General features: G+C 33.4%; 1 protein-coding gene across 1 annotated transcript in view; it reads left to right on the forward strand.

Annotated features, from left to right (window-relative positions):
* The window catches only part of MS3_00004626 (uncharacterized protein), a 37,931-nt gene extending 26,360 nt beyond the window's left edge, over positions 1–11,571 (forward strand). The window contains exon 4 of the mRNA XM_051212564.1: positions 6,411–11,571. Within this exon, the coding sequence (XP_051072754.1) occupies positions 6,411–7,045 (635 nt within the window). The 3' untranslated portion in view covers positions 7,046–11,571. The remainder of the gene's footprint in view (positions 1–6,410) is intronic.
* The last annotated feature ends 1,845 nt before the right edge of the window (positions 11,572–13,416 follow it).

A 13,416-nucleotide genomic window follows, 5' to 3' on the forward strand; every position in this document is an offset into this window, starting at 1 on the left:
TCATTATGAGTGTTGTTTTTCTTTGTTTTATTAGTGTACACTTGTGTACTTGATTCCAATATTATGAAGTTTTACTACTAACACACACACACACAAACATATATATGTGTACTGTATATTTTCGAATTTTTTTTCACAAATAAAACATTTGTCGATATTTTTATCTACGTTTGTTTTTGTTTCAATGGACTAGTACTTCATAATGTCATTGACGAGTGTGTGTGTGTGTGTTTCTGTGTAAAACAGAGAAAGCGCATAGTAACTATAAGTAACTGGTAGTTTATATAAAGGAAAGTTAGATGAAAATGATTTTTACACGTTTTATTTACTGCATCCACACAACCTCCCCATCCTCGCGTCTCATTCTTCTTTCTCATGTGGGTTTATACACTTCTCATTGATATATATATATACATGTGTTTATGATGAATTAAGTACACGATTGATTCAATGGAATGTTGTTTATAGAATACTCTACAATAATGGTTTTTTCTTCTTCCACTAGAGAGATTCTCTATCTTTCTCATCCTATATTCTCAACTTTGAATAATTGAAAAATGAACGTGTTGTTTGTGTGTATGTATGTTTAAATGTGTGTTGATTTTTGCGCTTATTTGTTTTCATCATTTCAATGAAGAAACAACCATTGACGAATTTATTGATCACATTGTCTAGTATAATGATGAATCCTTTAATGTGCCCCCTCAGTGTTGAACTGGTGGTGATAATTGTGTTCAGTTATCCAATTAATTGTAGTTATGACTAAATTTTGTTACAATTTTTTTTTGTGTTTTTAAAAGACACAATCTTTTTTTTTATTGTTGTCCTTTTCTTTCTCTCTTATACACTCTATATATCTATCTTTCAATCAAAGTCGAAATATAATAAGAGGATCATGTTACAACATTGTTTCATTATTATTATTAGGCTCAACAACAGTCACCTCACATTTATGTTTGTTAAAAAGTTTCTTTATGTTGTTTGCATAGAAATGAAAGTCAGCCAAAATCAACTTGAAAACATTCACTTATATTCGCACATATTTGAATTTTTATTACGCAATTCACTAAAAGTCTGTAACTTACGAGACAATTTATATAAAAAGGTGGCTGGTATATATATATCGATGAGACTTTAAGCCCTGATCGATTTATATTATTGAGATTTGTGTTACTTTTTCTAATCATCACCTACGATTGTACACGTAATGTTATCGAGCATAGAAACATTAAATGAATCTTCAAATAAAATAAAACACCATATTTTATGAAATTATTGTATAGAAATAAACCATATTAACAAATGCATCATTCCTAGTTGAAACAATTTAAAGCTTAGATTATATAAATTCACTTGGTATTGTTTACTGGAATGTTCCATTGATGTTTAGGACCGCAATTGGTCCGTCTGTTATTGACATATACATACTGTGTGCATTGCCTTAATCCACAAGTAAAATGAATGGAATCCAGGATGCTCATTTCGTTCTATTTGGGACTCGTAGGCTGGATGTACATGCATCTCAGAGTTGATATTCACTCTAGGACTCAGCAGCTAAGTGGACAACACGATAGCGTTTGAAGCAAGTGGTACTGGATTCAAGTTCCAAGGCGAGCATCCACTCTGAGATGCAGGTATATCCAGCTAATAAGTCCTAAATAGGACGAAACATGCGTCTTAGATTCCACTGCTAGCCATTATCCATCTTTGCTTAGATGATATAATTGAAAATTGGTTGGATTTAATATATATATATATATATATATATATATATATTCATTTTATTGTTTTCCCGTTGATCTCGATGTTTATTAATATTTCATGCTTTCTTAATTTTCGATTTCATTTGTTCTTTTTGAGTTGAATTTTCAATATTTAGTTGTTATTTATACTTGTTATTATTATTCTGGTGTATTGGTTTCATCCAATCACTTTCCTCTTATTACTCGGCCTGGAGTCCCTCCGGGGGCTACTGCCGGTCCCAAGCTTGGATAAATGAGGAGGGTTGGGCATGGGGTTAGCGACCCCATCCCGTAGAAAACTAACTCGCTAAAAAACGCTAACTAGAAGAAAAATTTCTTCTTACTAATATCGTGTTTAATATTAATAATTGTGGCCACTTTCACTGAAGAAGTTTGGCATTTGAACTAACAATTTTTTCCGATGACTTAGTTATAAATCCACGATTAATGTATGACATACATAAATAAGTGGATTAAACAATTATTGATAAGTCATGCTACCGGTATCCCTGTATTGTCTTCCTAGTTGGTTGCTATAACCTCGATTACTTCAGCACATCAACTGAAACACTAGAGAGGAAGGAGGGAGTTTCAAGTAAGAGTTTTATTCCCAAGGTAATTCCTGAACAGAAAAATGAGGGTATTTATAGAGTTGCACACGACCTTGAACTTCTGAAACCATACCAAATATAGTAGCAATATGGTTAATTGTCCAATGAGACCCGTGATTCCTGACTTTACATTTTCTAGATATTTCTCTAAAGTTTCTGTTCAGTGCTGATGGGATGAAATGTTTCTTGGCGTTTCTGTGCCACTAGAAATTTGACTAGGAAGTCTTCCAACTGTTAGCTGTCAAAACATTGATGAACTTTTACATCGATCACGGTTTAAATATTTACCTTATCTTGGTCAATATAATGCAGGAATTATGGACTTATAATTGTTGATCCGAGAAGCAGAAGTTATCGAAAACGATTGTCCACTCAACTATTTTTTTTTGTTTTATGCCTTTTTATATAGTCTTATTCTGGAACGTCTACACATCGTTGTGTATAACACAATCAGCTTCATATTATTGTTTATATACTGATGATTTAATAATTCAATAGGCAAATCAACTTCACAAGAATGATCAGCACCTTATTTAGTCAGAGGGGGGTTTTGTGGATATATTATAGTAATTTAGTAGATGAATTCCAGTGCTTCAAGGTTTTCCATGATGATCTAGCTTCAATTGACTGATGAATTCATCTACTAAATTATCTTAGTTAGTGTTTTTGATGAACTCCAATAAAGATATTTAAAAAAGACAGATTTTAGCCAACAGTTGGATCCAGGACATATGTTTCATTCTATTTGGGACTTATCAGCTGCATGTGCCTGCATCAACAAGAGTACATACATTTTCATTTTGTTGCAACCTAATTATACTAATGTAGTATATCGTATTTATTTGCTTGTCTTTAAGAAAATAATTCCTCAAATTTATGAGGAAGAAAACCGAATCAAAATGATATCAATATGATTAGTTAATATTGAATGGTATATACATATAGTCCATGCATACTACAAATACAGTTTGTCTTTCTAACTTATTGTTGACACTTTTTTTTTTAACCATCATCCATTCTCTTATTAACCTCAAACAAATACAGAAGTCTATAGTGTTGATAACTAATTCTGACCTTTATTTATTGTATGAGTGTGTATGTGAATTCTCATTAAATCGATTTTAAACTTCATCCTTTCCAACTTCGTCCCGCATACACACGTTTCTTTCAATCGTTGTGGAAATTCATGAATAATCTAGTGAATGGTGTTTCGTGTTGTGTTTTTTTGTGTATATGTGATATATAAAGTTCTGTAGACAATGACCACACATACTAATGTACATGTGAATATCCAAATAAAGAAAAATGATGCTGGTGCTAGCGAACAACAAATAACCTTAACCTCTGACTAAGTGTTCATCTAAGATACACATTAATATGACCTTAATGTTTACATGCATAACATTGTTGTGTCGTAAACGGTCCACTTTATAGGATTGACCAGCATGTCTGTTTGATGTTCTACGTGTATATACATTATAATGTTTGTGTAACAGGATGTGTGTAATGTATACAATGGATAAGTTTACTGTAAGAAAAGACAGAAAGTAAATAACTCTGTTACCATGTGAATACAACTTGCTTAAATTGATGATACATTCTCAGTACTGGTTGACATCAGTGATTGAAATGTAATCAGATAAAATACTGGAATTAATAATCGTTTACATGTATGTGCTTATGAACTTAGTGCCTGAACTATTGTAAAAATAAAAGAAATAAAACATGTTGCGCTAATCATCTTTGACGTGTATAATGAATCGATTTAATATCATAAAATAATCGAGTCAATTGGAGCGGTGCCCTAGTAGTTAAAGAGTTTCACGTTTAGCCACTAAGTCCAAATTTTGAACCTTGCTTCATTTACACTTCCGTTTGGGCGAATGAGTAGTATGATTAACCCTCACACTTCGAGTTTAGCTTACACCCAAGCACCTAATGAATGAGTTGATTTTTAAAAAGCTATATTGAACAAAATGCCATAGATATTCAATACAGCTACCTCAATTAACAAATGTTGAAAATGTTGACGCAAGGAATAGCACATCATCCTTTTGTCGCTAGGACTCAACTTTGATTAGTATGGTTGTAAAACCAAAATTACTAACAAAAAGTTGTACGTAATCGGCACCCAACAGCTGTTCCTTAAGTTCTGCGTTATCTTTCCCAACTAGACAAAATCACTATTAAATCAGTTTCTTGTTCAGGTCTCTCAATAATATATATCTTTCCACGATGGAAGTAATCAGTAAGTGACAACTAGCCACATACCTATAACAACATTCATGCTAATCTAAACTGGTGAGTGATATGAAGAAATTCAAAGTGAGAATAAATATCTTTTTAAAGAACATTGAGTTGGTTTTTATTTTTGTTCGTGCAAATTCCCATATTTACTATTTCCTAAAATGTCAAAGCGTTTGTGTAATATTGGTATCAATGTCAAGGTTGGACTTGATAGTTTCAAATGCATTGAGAATCGGGTAGAATATTAATAGTAAGTGTATTTCTTGCTATATGCCAACGAGTAGAAAAATTTACATTTCTGACGTTTTGTAACTTAATATAAGCCGCTTTTTCAGAGTAAATAAACAACCAAATTAAATTAACACAAGTTTAAATAGTACAAAGGAAAGCAATGCTTTCCCACTCCTGATTTGACCATCCTGATTGCTTCGACCATTGATGGAGCGAAATCTATAGGAAGGTTTGTGTGTGCTGCTTCGATGTCCGGTGGTTTTAATGGGACGGATTTACCCAAGAGTTCCTCAAAGTGTTTTACCTACCTATCTCACTGCTCTTGAGTTTCAGTGATTGGCTTGCCTTATTTTTATTTAACTGGTCTTTCTGGTCTATTATATTTTCCATTCAGTTGCTCCGGTGTATTATATAAGTGTCTCATGTTTCCTTCTCTTAAAGCTTTTTCCGCTGTAGCTGCAAGATCTTCCACGCATTTCTGCTTGTCAGGTCTAATGCTTTTCTTCGCCCACTTATTTGCTTCTATGTATTCTGCCTGTTCCTTGACTTCTCTGCTCTTGTTCAAATGTTGTTGATCACTGTCTTTTTATTTATTCGTTGGTGCGTCTTTCCTAATATGTCTATTGAGTTTCACCTTATATATTGGTGCTTGTTTCGGTTCATTACGTTGTGGCATGTTGCAGTTATTGCTCCCTTAATCCGTCCTCAATTGTTCTGCACACTAGTTTCCTCTTTTTAGAGTATAACTTGTGAGGCCTGGAATCTGTTGCTAAGACCTATCTTAAATTCTTTGAGTTTGTCAGTATCTCAAAAGAAGACTGTATTAAACATATGAGATGCTGTTTCTACGGTTGTTCAGTGCTTCTTTAGCTTCAGTTTCATCTGTATATATGATCGATATGATTCTCTGCAGTGTCGTTCGGTGAGGCCCATTTAACTTTGTGCGTGTTTGTAAGGGAATATAGTGCCACCCATGACTTTGTTGAAGGGATATAAATTTGAAAAGCTCTCACTATTTTAGATTTTTTTCTCCCAGTTATTCGATGTCATTCCATGATATATCCATACCCACAATTCTTGTGAATGATGATCCTTCAACTTGTAGGGCAGAGTTTAAATGGTCTATTTCGGTTAGCGTTTTTTAGCAAGGTAGTTTTCTAGGCGATGGGCTTGTTGACACCATGGTCACCCCTCCTCCTTTATCTGGAATTCGGAACGGCATTAAACGTAGGAGTACAGGTGAAGTTACAGTAAAATGGAAACCTGTCAATATACCGTGCCAGTAAACCGTTTTCTACTGTAGTGAGAAAAATGTCAGTCAATATGGGACGTCGTAGTAAACCTATGGTGACATCAAATGTTTGTGTAGAAATTTCACCGTTGAATTTTATATACATAGTGCATTTTATTGATAATTTCTTGATGATGATACCCACAATGATAGTAGTATCTATTTTTGGAACCTAATGGGAATTAATTGAGCAGAATATTTTGCATTCATATATCTGTACTTTATTTAGATAACTAAAATGACTATTATTTAAAGCAATTACTTTATATATTTTTAAACTTTATTCAGCTACAATCCGTCGACGATTCAATAAACCAGCCGCAGCTGTACGTGCTCGTATGGCACAGAAATGTAAAGATGAACGACGTTTTGGTCGTATACCTAATTCCAATGGAAATCCATGTATAGATGGAAATTCTGATTGTAATAATACACCATCACCAGTTGCTGCTATTTCATCTAGTCGATCAGGTACAAGAAAAACTCGTAAACGACCAGCTAATTCAACATCAACATCATCATGTTCATCTCATTCATTAAATGGTATAAAACAACCATGTACACCAAATTATAATATTTATCAAATGAATATTACCAATGATGATTGTTGTTCATCAACAACAGATTCTAATCAACTTCCACCGATAAATTTATCACCTAATGGTATGAATTTAAGTGGTATCGGTGATGATGTCAATGGGGAATATGATTGTATGCTACAAACATCTTTGGATGATTCATTTACATTATTAGATCAATCTGATGTTGTGAATTATCCTCAAATTTATCCGCTTGTTAATCATATCACAACAATCCCATCATCATCACCAATAATTACAATGACTAATGGAGTAAATAATATCAATGGTTCATGTAATCTATCTAATACATCGTGTATATCAATATTTTCCAATGATCCATAGGCACACATTTTGTGGTTACTATGTAAATGGATTTCTTTTTAAAAAAAAAAATTATAATACTTGATTCAAATTGTCTACTTGTCTTTATGTATGTGAATGTGAGAAAATAAGCAAATCATCATCATTATCATCAACAACAACTAATCAACTAACAGCTACCCCCTACATACAGTTAGTTACCGGGTAATATTATTCTTTCAATTTCTTCATCTGTAATTCGGTTGTGCTGTTGTATTATTAGCCTTCCATTTTCATTTTATTTATTTCTTTGTATTTTTCTAAATGTATTTTTATTGAATCATAAGTAAATAAGTGATGTTTTTTTATTCAGATGTCAGAGAGATAAAGAGAAAAAGGGAGAGGAGTTAGGAGTAGGAACAGTAGAGTAGGTACCTTGAAGATCAATTCCGAAATCAATGCCTACAATCACAGTAGTTATGGTTGTTGTTGTTGTCTGAAATAATACTTACTATAAAATCTACAATATATTTTTGATATTTTCTATCAATTATTCAATCGAATTATTTCATTTAGATATTTCGAATATATATTAGATGAATATGTCATTCACACTATTGTGCCTAATTCTCACTTTGACTCATTCTTTCTCTCCATGTGCGTGTGTGCGTGCACGTGTGTGTGTGTGTGTGTGTGTAACTTCCCTTTTTTGTATAAATCATATTTGAATTATTATTATTCATTATTGTAATGTATTAATATGGATTCATTAAGCAGTAAAAAAGGTGGTTACTAATGCTCACCATGATCCGGTCATTGTTTATTTTGATATCTAAAACAAGAAAACAAAAAAAAAGAAAAATGATCTATTCATTTCACGGTCTTCCTTTCAATTTTTCATTTTGTTTTATTCATTTTATTCTGGTTTACTTTTTAAAATAAAACATTTTTATTTCGTTTCAATGTTAAACGACTAGTTATTGGTCACTTGTGTGGTTATTTTTGGTGTTGATGTTGTTGTTGGTTGGTGCTGGTGGTGGTGGTGCTGGTAATAATGATGTTATTGTTCTGTTCTCCTTTTTTTATTCAACATTATCAAAGTTCATTCCTTTTTCGGTGATCTTGTTAATAATCATCATCATAATAATAATCATAAAGCTCAAAAGTAAAATAGGACAATATAACTGTTTACTTTAATTAAATAGTATGAATATTGATTATTATTGATCATTACAGGATGTTTTGTTTTGTTTTTCGGGCCTTTTCTTTGTCATTTATATATGAGTTAGTGGTTTCAACGACCATCTCTGTGCTAATGTGGTGTGGCAACTCGAACTGATGTACGTACGTACGAAGTTCTACGTTGTTACTGACTGACTGAATTAATGGTTTGTTTGTTTGTTTCTTTGCATGTCTATCAAATATACAATTGAATGAATGTATGAATTTATTCAGATATTCAATTACATAACCATCATTATTTTAAACAAAGTATATCATTATAATGTACACAAATGTATATGCAATAGGTGTGATATATACACTTTCTTAATCCTCCTATCATTGAATCTATCCACCATTCTCTTCTATTTTTAATTGTAATCATTATGATGAATAGTTCTGGTTAGCGGTTTTTTTTTCTTCTTTTTAACGTGTTAGTTTTCTACAAGATGAGATCGCTAACCCCATGCTCAACTCTCGTCTTTTATCCGGGCTTGGGACTGATAGTGATTCTAGAAAAGCTATAGATGGACTTCATTATAAATATCCTATCTATTTATTACATAACATAATTATCTCAATTATTGTTATGACAATATTAACATTCCTACTTTTAATGAATTCAACAACAACTAAAAGATATTGTCTAACTTCTTCTTCTTTTGCATTTTTGATCTCTCAATGTTTTTTCTTATTGTTTTTTTTTAAATTGGGTTTTATTTCATTATTATGATTGTTATTTTCGGTTAAACTGATGTTACTGGATCATCTGATGTTGTTTATTCATGTTAAACAAATTGCTTATTATTATTATACTTGTAAATCTATCTACTAAAGTATTATGCATTCCCTTTCCCCCACCCCGCCTCCAATTTAATTCTTCATTGATCGTCACTAGGCGTGTATCATCTCCTATATGAGTTTCTTTGATTATGTAACATTGAATCCGGTGCACCTTCTATAAAATATCAAATACAATTGCTTTATTTAAACAAATACTGCAATTATTATTATTTGTAATTTGTGTTTTATTCAATTATTGTCTCTTTTGTTTTCTCTTCAGTAGATCTTCTCATTTGATTTATTGATATAATTTGATCGTTTTTTTCTTCAATTTAATTTATTATTGTATATCATTCAATAGTTGCCTTCAATTTATAATCAATTACTTAATTCCCCTTATCCTCAGACTATACTCCTCCACAAGGAGTAACAGGCATAAGTAAAGTAAGTAAGTAAGTCCTCTTATCCTACACATATATATATATATATATATATATATATATATATATATATATATGCATACAATGTGTATTTGTTTAATTTTTATGTAAGTCAATGTGAATTGATGAAAGTTATTCATTACACATATACACACACACAAACAAACAAAACGATTACATCCCAATTGATAAAACTAAACATTGAAACAAACATTCTTGTATTTCACTGTTGTTGTTACTGTGGTTGTTGTTTTATTATTATTATTATTATTATTATTATTATCATTATTATTATTATTAATTTATACATAAATATCGGTCTACATCCCTTTTTTCATGGATTAACAAAGAACAAATATGCGCGTCTCTTTAAAAAAAGTTGTTTATTATTAATTACAATAATAATGAAATTTTATTTTGTAATGTTTACTTGTATTATTACTGAGTTAATGATGTAAGATCTGTGTTTTATCTTTCGAGCTGGTATGTAGCCAATCTAGGGATGATTACATTATAAAGTCTACAGTGGATATTTTAAGCAAAGACGGATAGTGGCTAACAGTGGTATCTAAGACGCATGTTTCGTCTTATTTGGGACTCATCGGCCGGATGTACCTGTATCCCAGAGTTGACATTCACCCTGGAACCCGAACCCAGTACCGTTCGCTTCAAACGCTATCGCGTTATCCACCTAACTACTGAGTCCTGATAGCCACCTGCTTGTCCAATGGGGTGAAGTTTAAATTCATTTAGTACTGTTTGCTTGTATCTTCCCATTGTTGTTTAGGAACTTCAATTAATCAGTCTGTTGTTGGCATATGTGCATCATGTGCGGACTGCCACGATATTGCCCTAAGTCACAAGCTTTTTTAGTTGTTATAAAGTAGAATAACTAGTTAGTAAGATATAGGTGATCTTACATGGCGAAAATAATTTGATTTAAATTCATGGATTGTACTTATCATAGAATGTTCCTAGTCAGGTCATTGGTGTGGACTGTTACCATGTCCCACAATAGGATGAAGCAACTGATCAGTTCTCTGTGGTTTCCATTTATACTTCAATTGGGATCATAGAAAATTAATTTCTTATTTCTATGGGGTCATTGCTTAGAAGAGAATTTTAATTTATTTAGCTTAAAAAAACAATAATCAGTATAGGGTTGTAGAAATTATTAAGTTTTTGATTCAGATCATGAACCGATTGATGTTAGACTACCGTTGAAAATCTGAAAGCACTGAACGGACGTTTCATCTTGTTTTGAGACTCCTTAGCAGTACGCGTCCACGGTCCCACTTCGCGAGATTCCAACCCACGGCCTTGAGTCTCGCACACGAACGCTTAACCTCTAGACCACTCAGCTGGCATTCAAAGATGTTAACTTCTACTACCAACCAATCCACGAAATTGCGCGACCATCTTCCATTATATTGAGTTAGATACCTGTCACGGCTTCCCGCGAGCGGGGTCGTAGATGCGCACTGTTGAGGAGTCCCACAATGGGACGAAACGGCCGTCCAGTGCTTCCAGGTTTTCAATGGTGGTCTAACATCAATCGGTTCATGATCTCAATCAAACACTTAATAATCTCCATAACCCTACACTGATAATATTTAAATTATCATACTTCGCCAAGAATCTTCAGTGCTAATTTATCTGATTATGACTTATCAATAAAGTCGAGGTTCCCAAAACAACCATCTCTTATGCTAAAGAGATTCGGAGTGATCTGTGAAAAAATCGGTCCGTCAATTTCACTTAGAGAATCTGAGGGAAGTTTCAATATGAATCGTATAAGGTCAAGATTACAGTATCAATGTTTCACATCATTTATTACCATCTTCAACGCACATCCCAACTTTGACGATAAACTCCCATATCTGATAAATTACCATGAAATAACTGACACAATCTTTAGAAAATTTAACAAACAATTGTTGATTTCAAGTTGTTACATCATTCTTCTAATTGGGAATCTTAGGATTGACGTACGTGAGTAGAACTTATATTGAATAACCAGTTTTTCTGAAGAATAGACTTCTCACAGCACATATTACATACGAATAATTTTAAGTCTAGGTATTCTAGTTCCATATCACAGATACAAAAAAATCAACATTAGAAACTTTTCAATTACTTGAGAAATAACTTTAAGTTACTTATAAGTAGACAGTATATTTGTTTAAAATCTGGTCAGTCGGTCAGCAACAACAACGTAGAACTTCGTACTTACGTATATCAGTTCAAGTTGCCATACTACATTAGCACAGAGATGCAGTTGTCGATTCAAGTCCCGTAGTGGTAGAGGTAGTAAGAGTATAAGCAGTAATCGGAAACATTAGGGTTTGGAGATGTTAGTTAATTAGTATAATCCAGTGAAATAAATTTGGAAAGAGGAAACAAGGAACATGAAGAATTCAGAAGATTAGAATTTAGATCACAAGAAGTGGATGTACTTGCACCATTGCAAACGATTTTGAGCCATGTCATTCAAGGTCTCTAACCATCATCTCGCGGTCCCCAACCAGGTAGTCTACACCTACCAACATGACTCAGTTCACTTGTCAGTGACTTCATGGACTTGTGCCATTTTTTGATGTGGTCGCTCCTAGCCTTATCCCAACCTACTCCTACACCATAAAACGTCGCATGTCGAGGCATTCAGTGGTTGGGCATACGTAACACGTGTCCCAGCCATCTCAACTGATGAAGTTTCACTACTTCATCAGTTGATTGGCCATCCTCCTCATGATTTAATTATATTTATTGTTTAAAATATAATTAAATCATAATAAATTTTGTATAATCTAATGAATTAAAAATAAGATAAGTCGATTATGGTTTCAGTTTTAAGTATTTGATTCCAACAACCCCTTAGATTTAAGGTTCCAGCTATCTAGTTAATATCTATCTATAAAACATATTTACAAACTGAAGGAACACTTGTAAAAACCATTAGAATAACATAAATAATGGTGATAAATATTGTCGTGTATAGAGAAGTTCAATATTTGACAAATACAATTCAATACGACCGAGCTCACTAGTATTCATATTGCCTATCAAAGTATAAATTGACTACATGATGAACACCGAATTCATAGTAGTTAATTCTGTGGAGGTGATATATAAAAGAAAGATTGCATATAAGAGTTCAGAGAAAGAAAGATATGTAGTAATTTTAATCTCAGGGTTTAAGGGAAGACAGAGTGTATACACCTACACCATTTTGATCGATTCTGAGTAATGTCACGCAGTCTCCAACCAGCAAGTCCATGAGAATTCAACGTCGGGTCGCCAGATAAACGGAGGGTGTATCTCATCGGCTCCTTTTTTGGCGAGGTAAGGTCATGTAAATGACCACACTAGGATCCTGTATGCGTGTTTCGAAGACACAGCATACATCAATGGTACGAGACCCTAGAATTTTAGCCAAGGAGGCCTGCTGACCGATTTGACACAGGATGAGTATGTTGAAGGCTCCAATGTGTAGTTTGAAGTGAGGTTTCAGTATACCTGGGACAATGTTTTGCGCACTAGAATCGTTGACTGTGGTGACACTTGAAGAGGAAGTTCAGAGTTGAAAGCCGAAGTGGGAGCATTAAAAGGAATTGAAGAGGGGAATTGGTTATGAATACAGTGGTCTTGAGTACTGTTAGAGATATGAGGGCGATTATCACTTCCTGGTTGCCCACGCTGTGGAAGTGTTTTTCTAAAAGTACATGAAAAGAAAATTTGGTGTTAGTGACCTGCGAGAGTGATTACAGTTCTCAAGGGCTATCTGCTTGAGGTTGGTCACACACGACCCTTGTTTAGGTCATTTTTGTTTTAGCTCCGTACTTGTGGAGACCTTACCGCCGGAGACGGATATCCGTGGAATAAGGCGAGGTATGCATTTTTAGGGTCGACCTTTTCTAACCTCGCTCTTTCTTAGTGGAAAGGGGGGGGGGGCATCGGTGTTATGCTGGT

Source organism: Schistosoma haematobium, chromosome ZW, assembly GCF_000699445.3.
Source record: "Schistosoma haematobium chromosome ZW, whole genome shotgun sequence".
NCBI classification, from domain to species: Eukaryota; Metazoa; Platyhelminthes; class Trematoda; order Strigeidida; family Schistosomatidae; genus Schistosoma; species Schistosoma haematobium.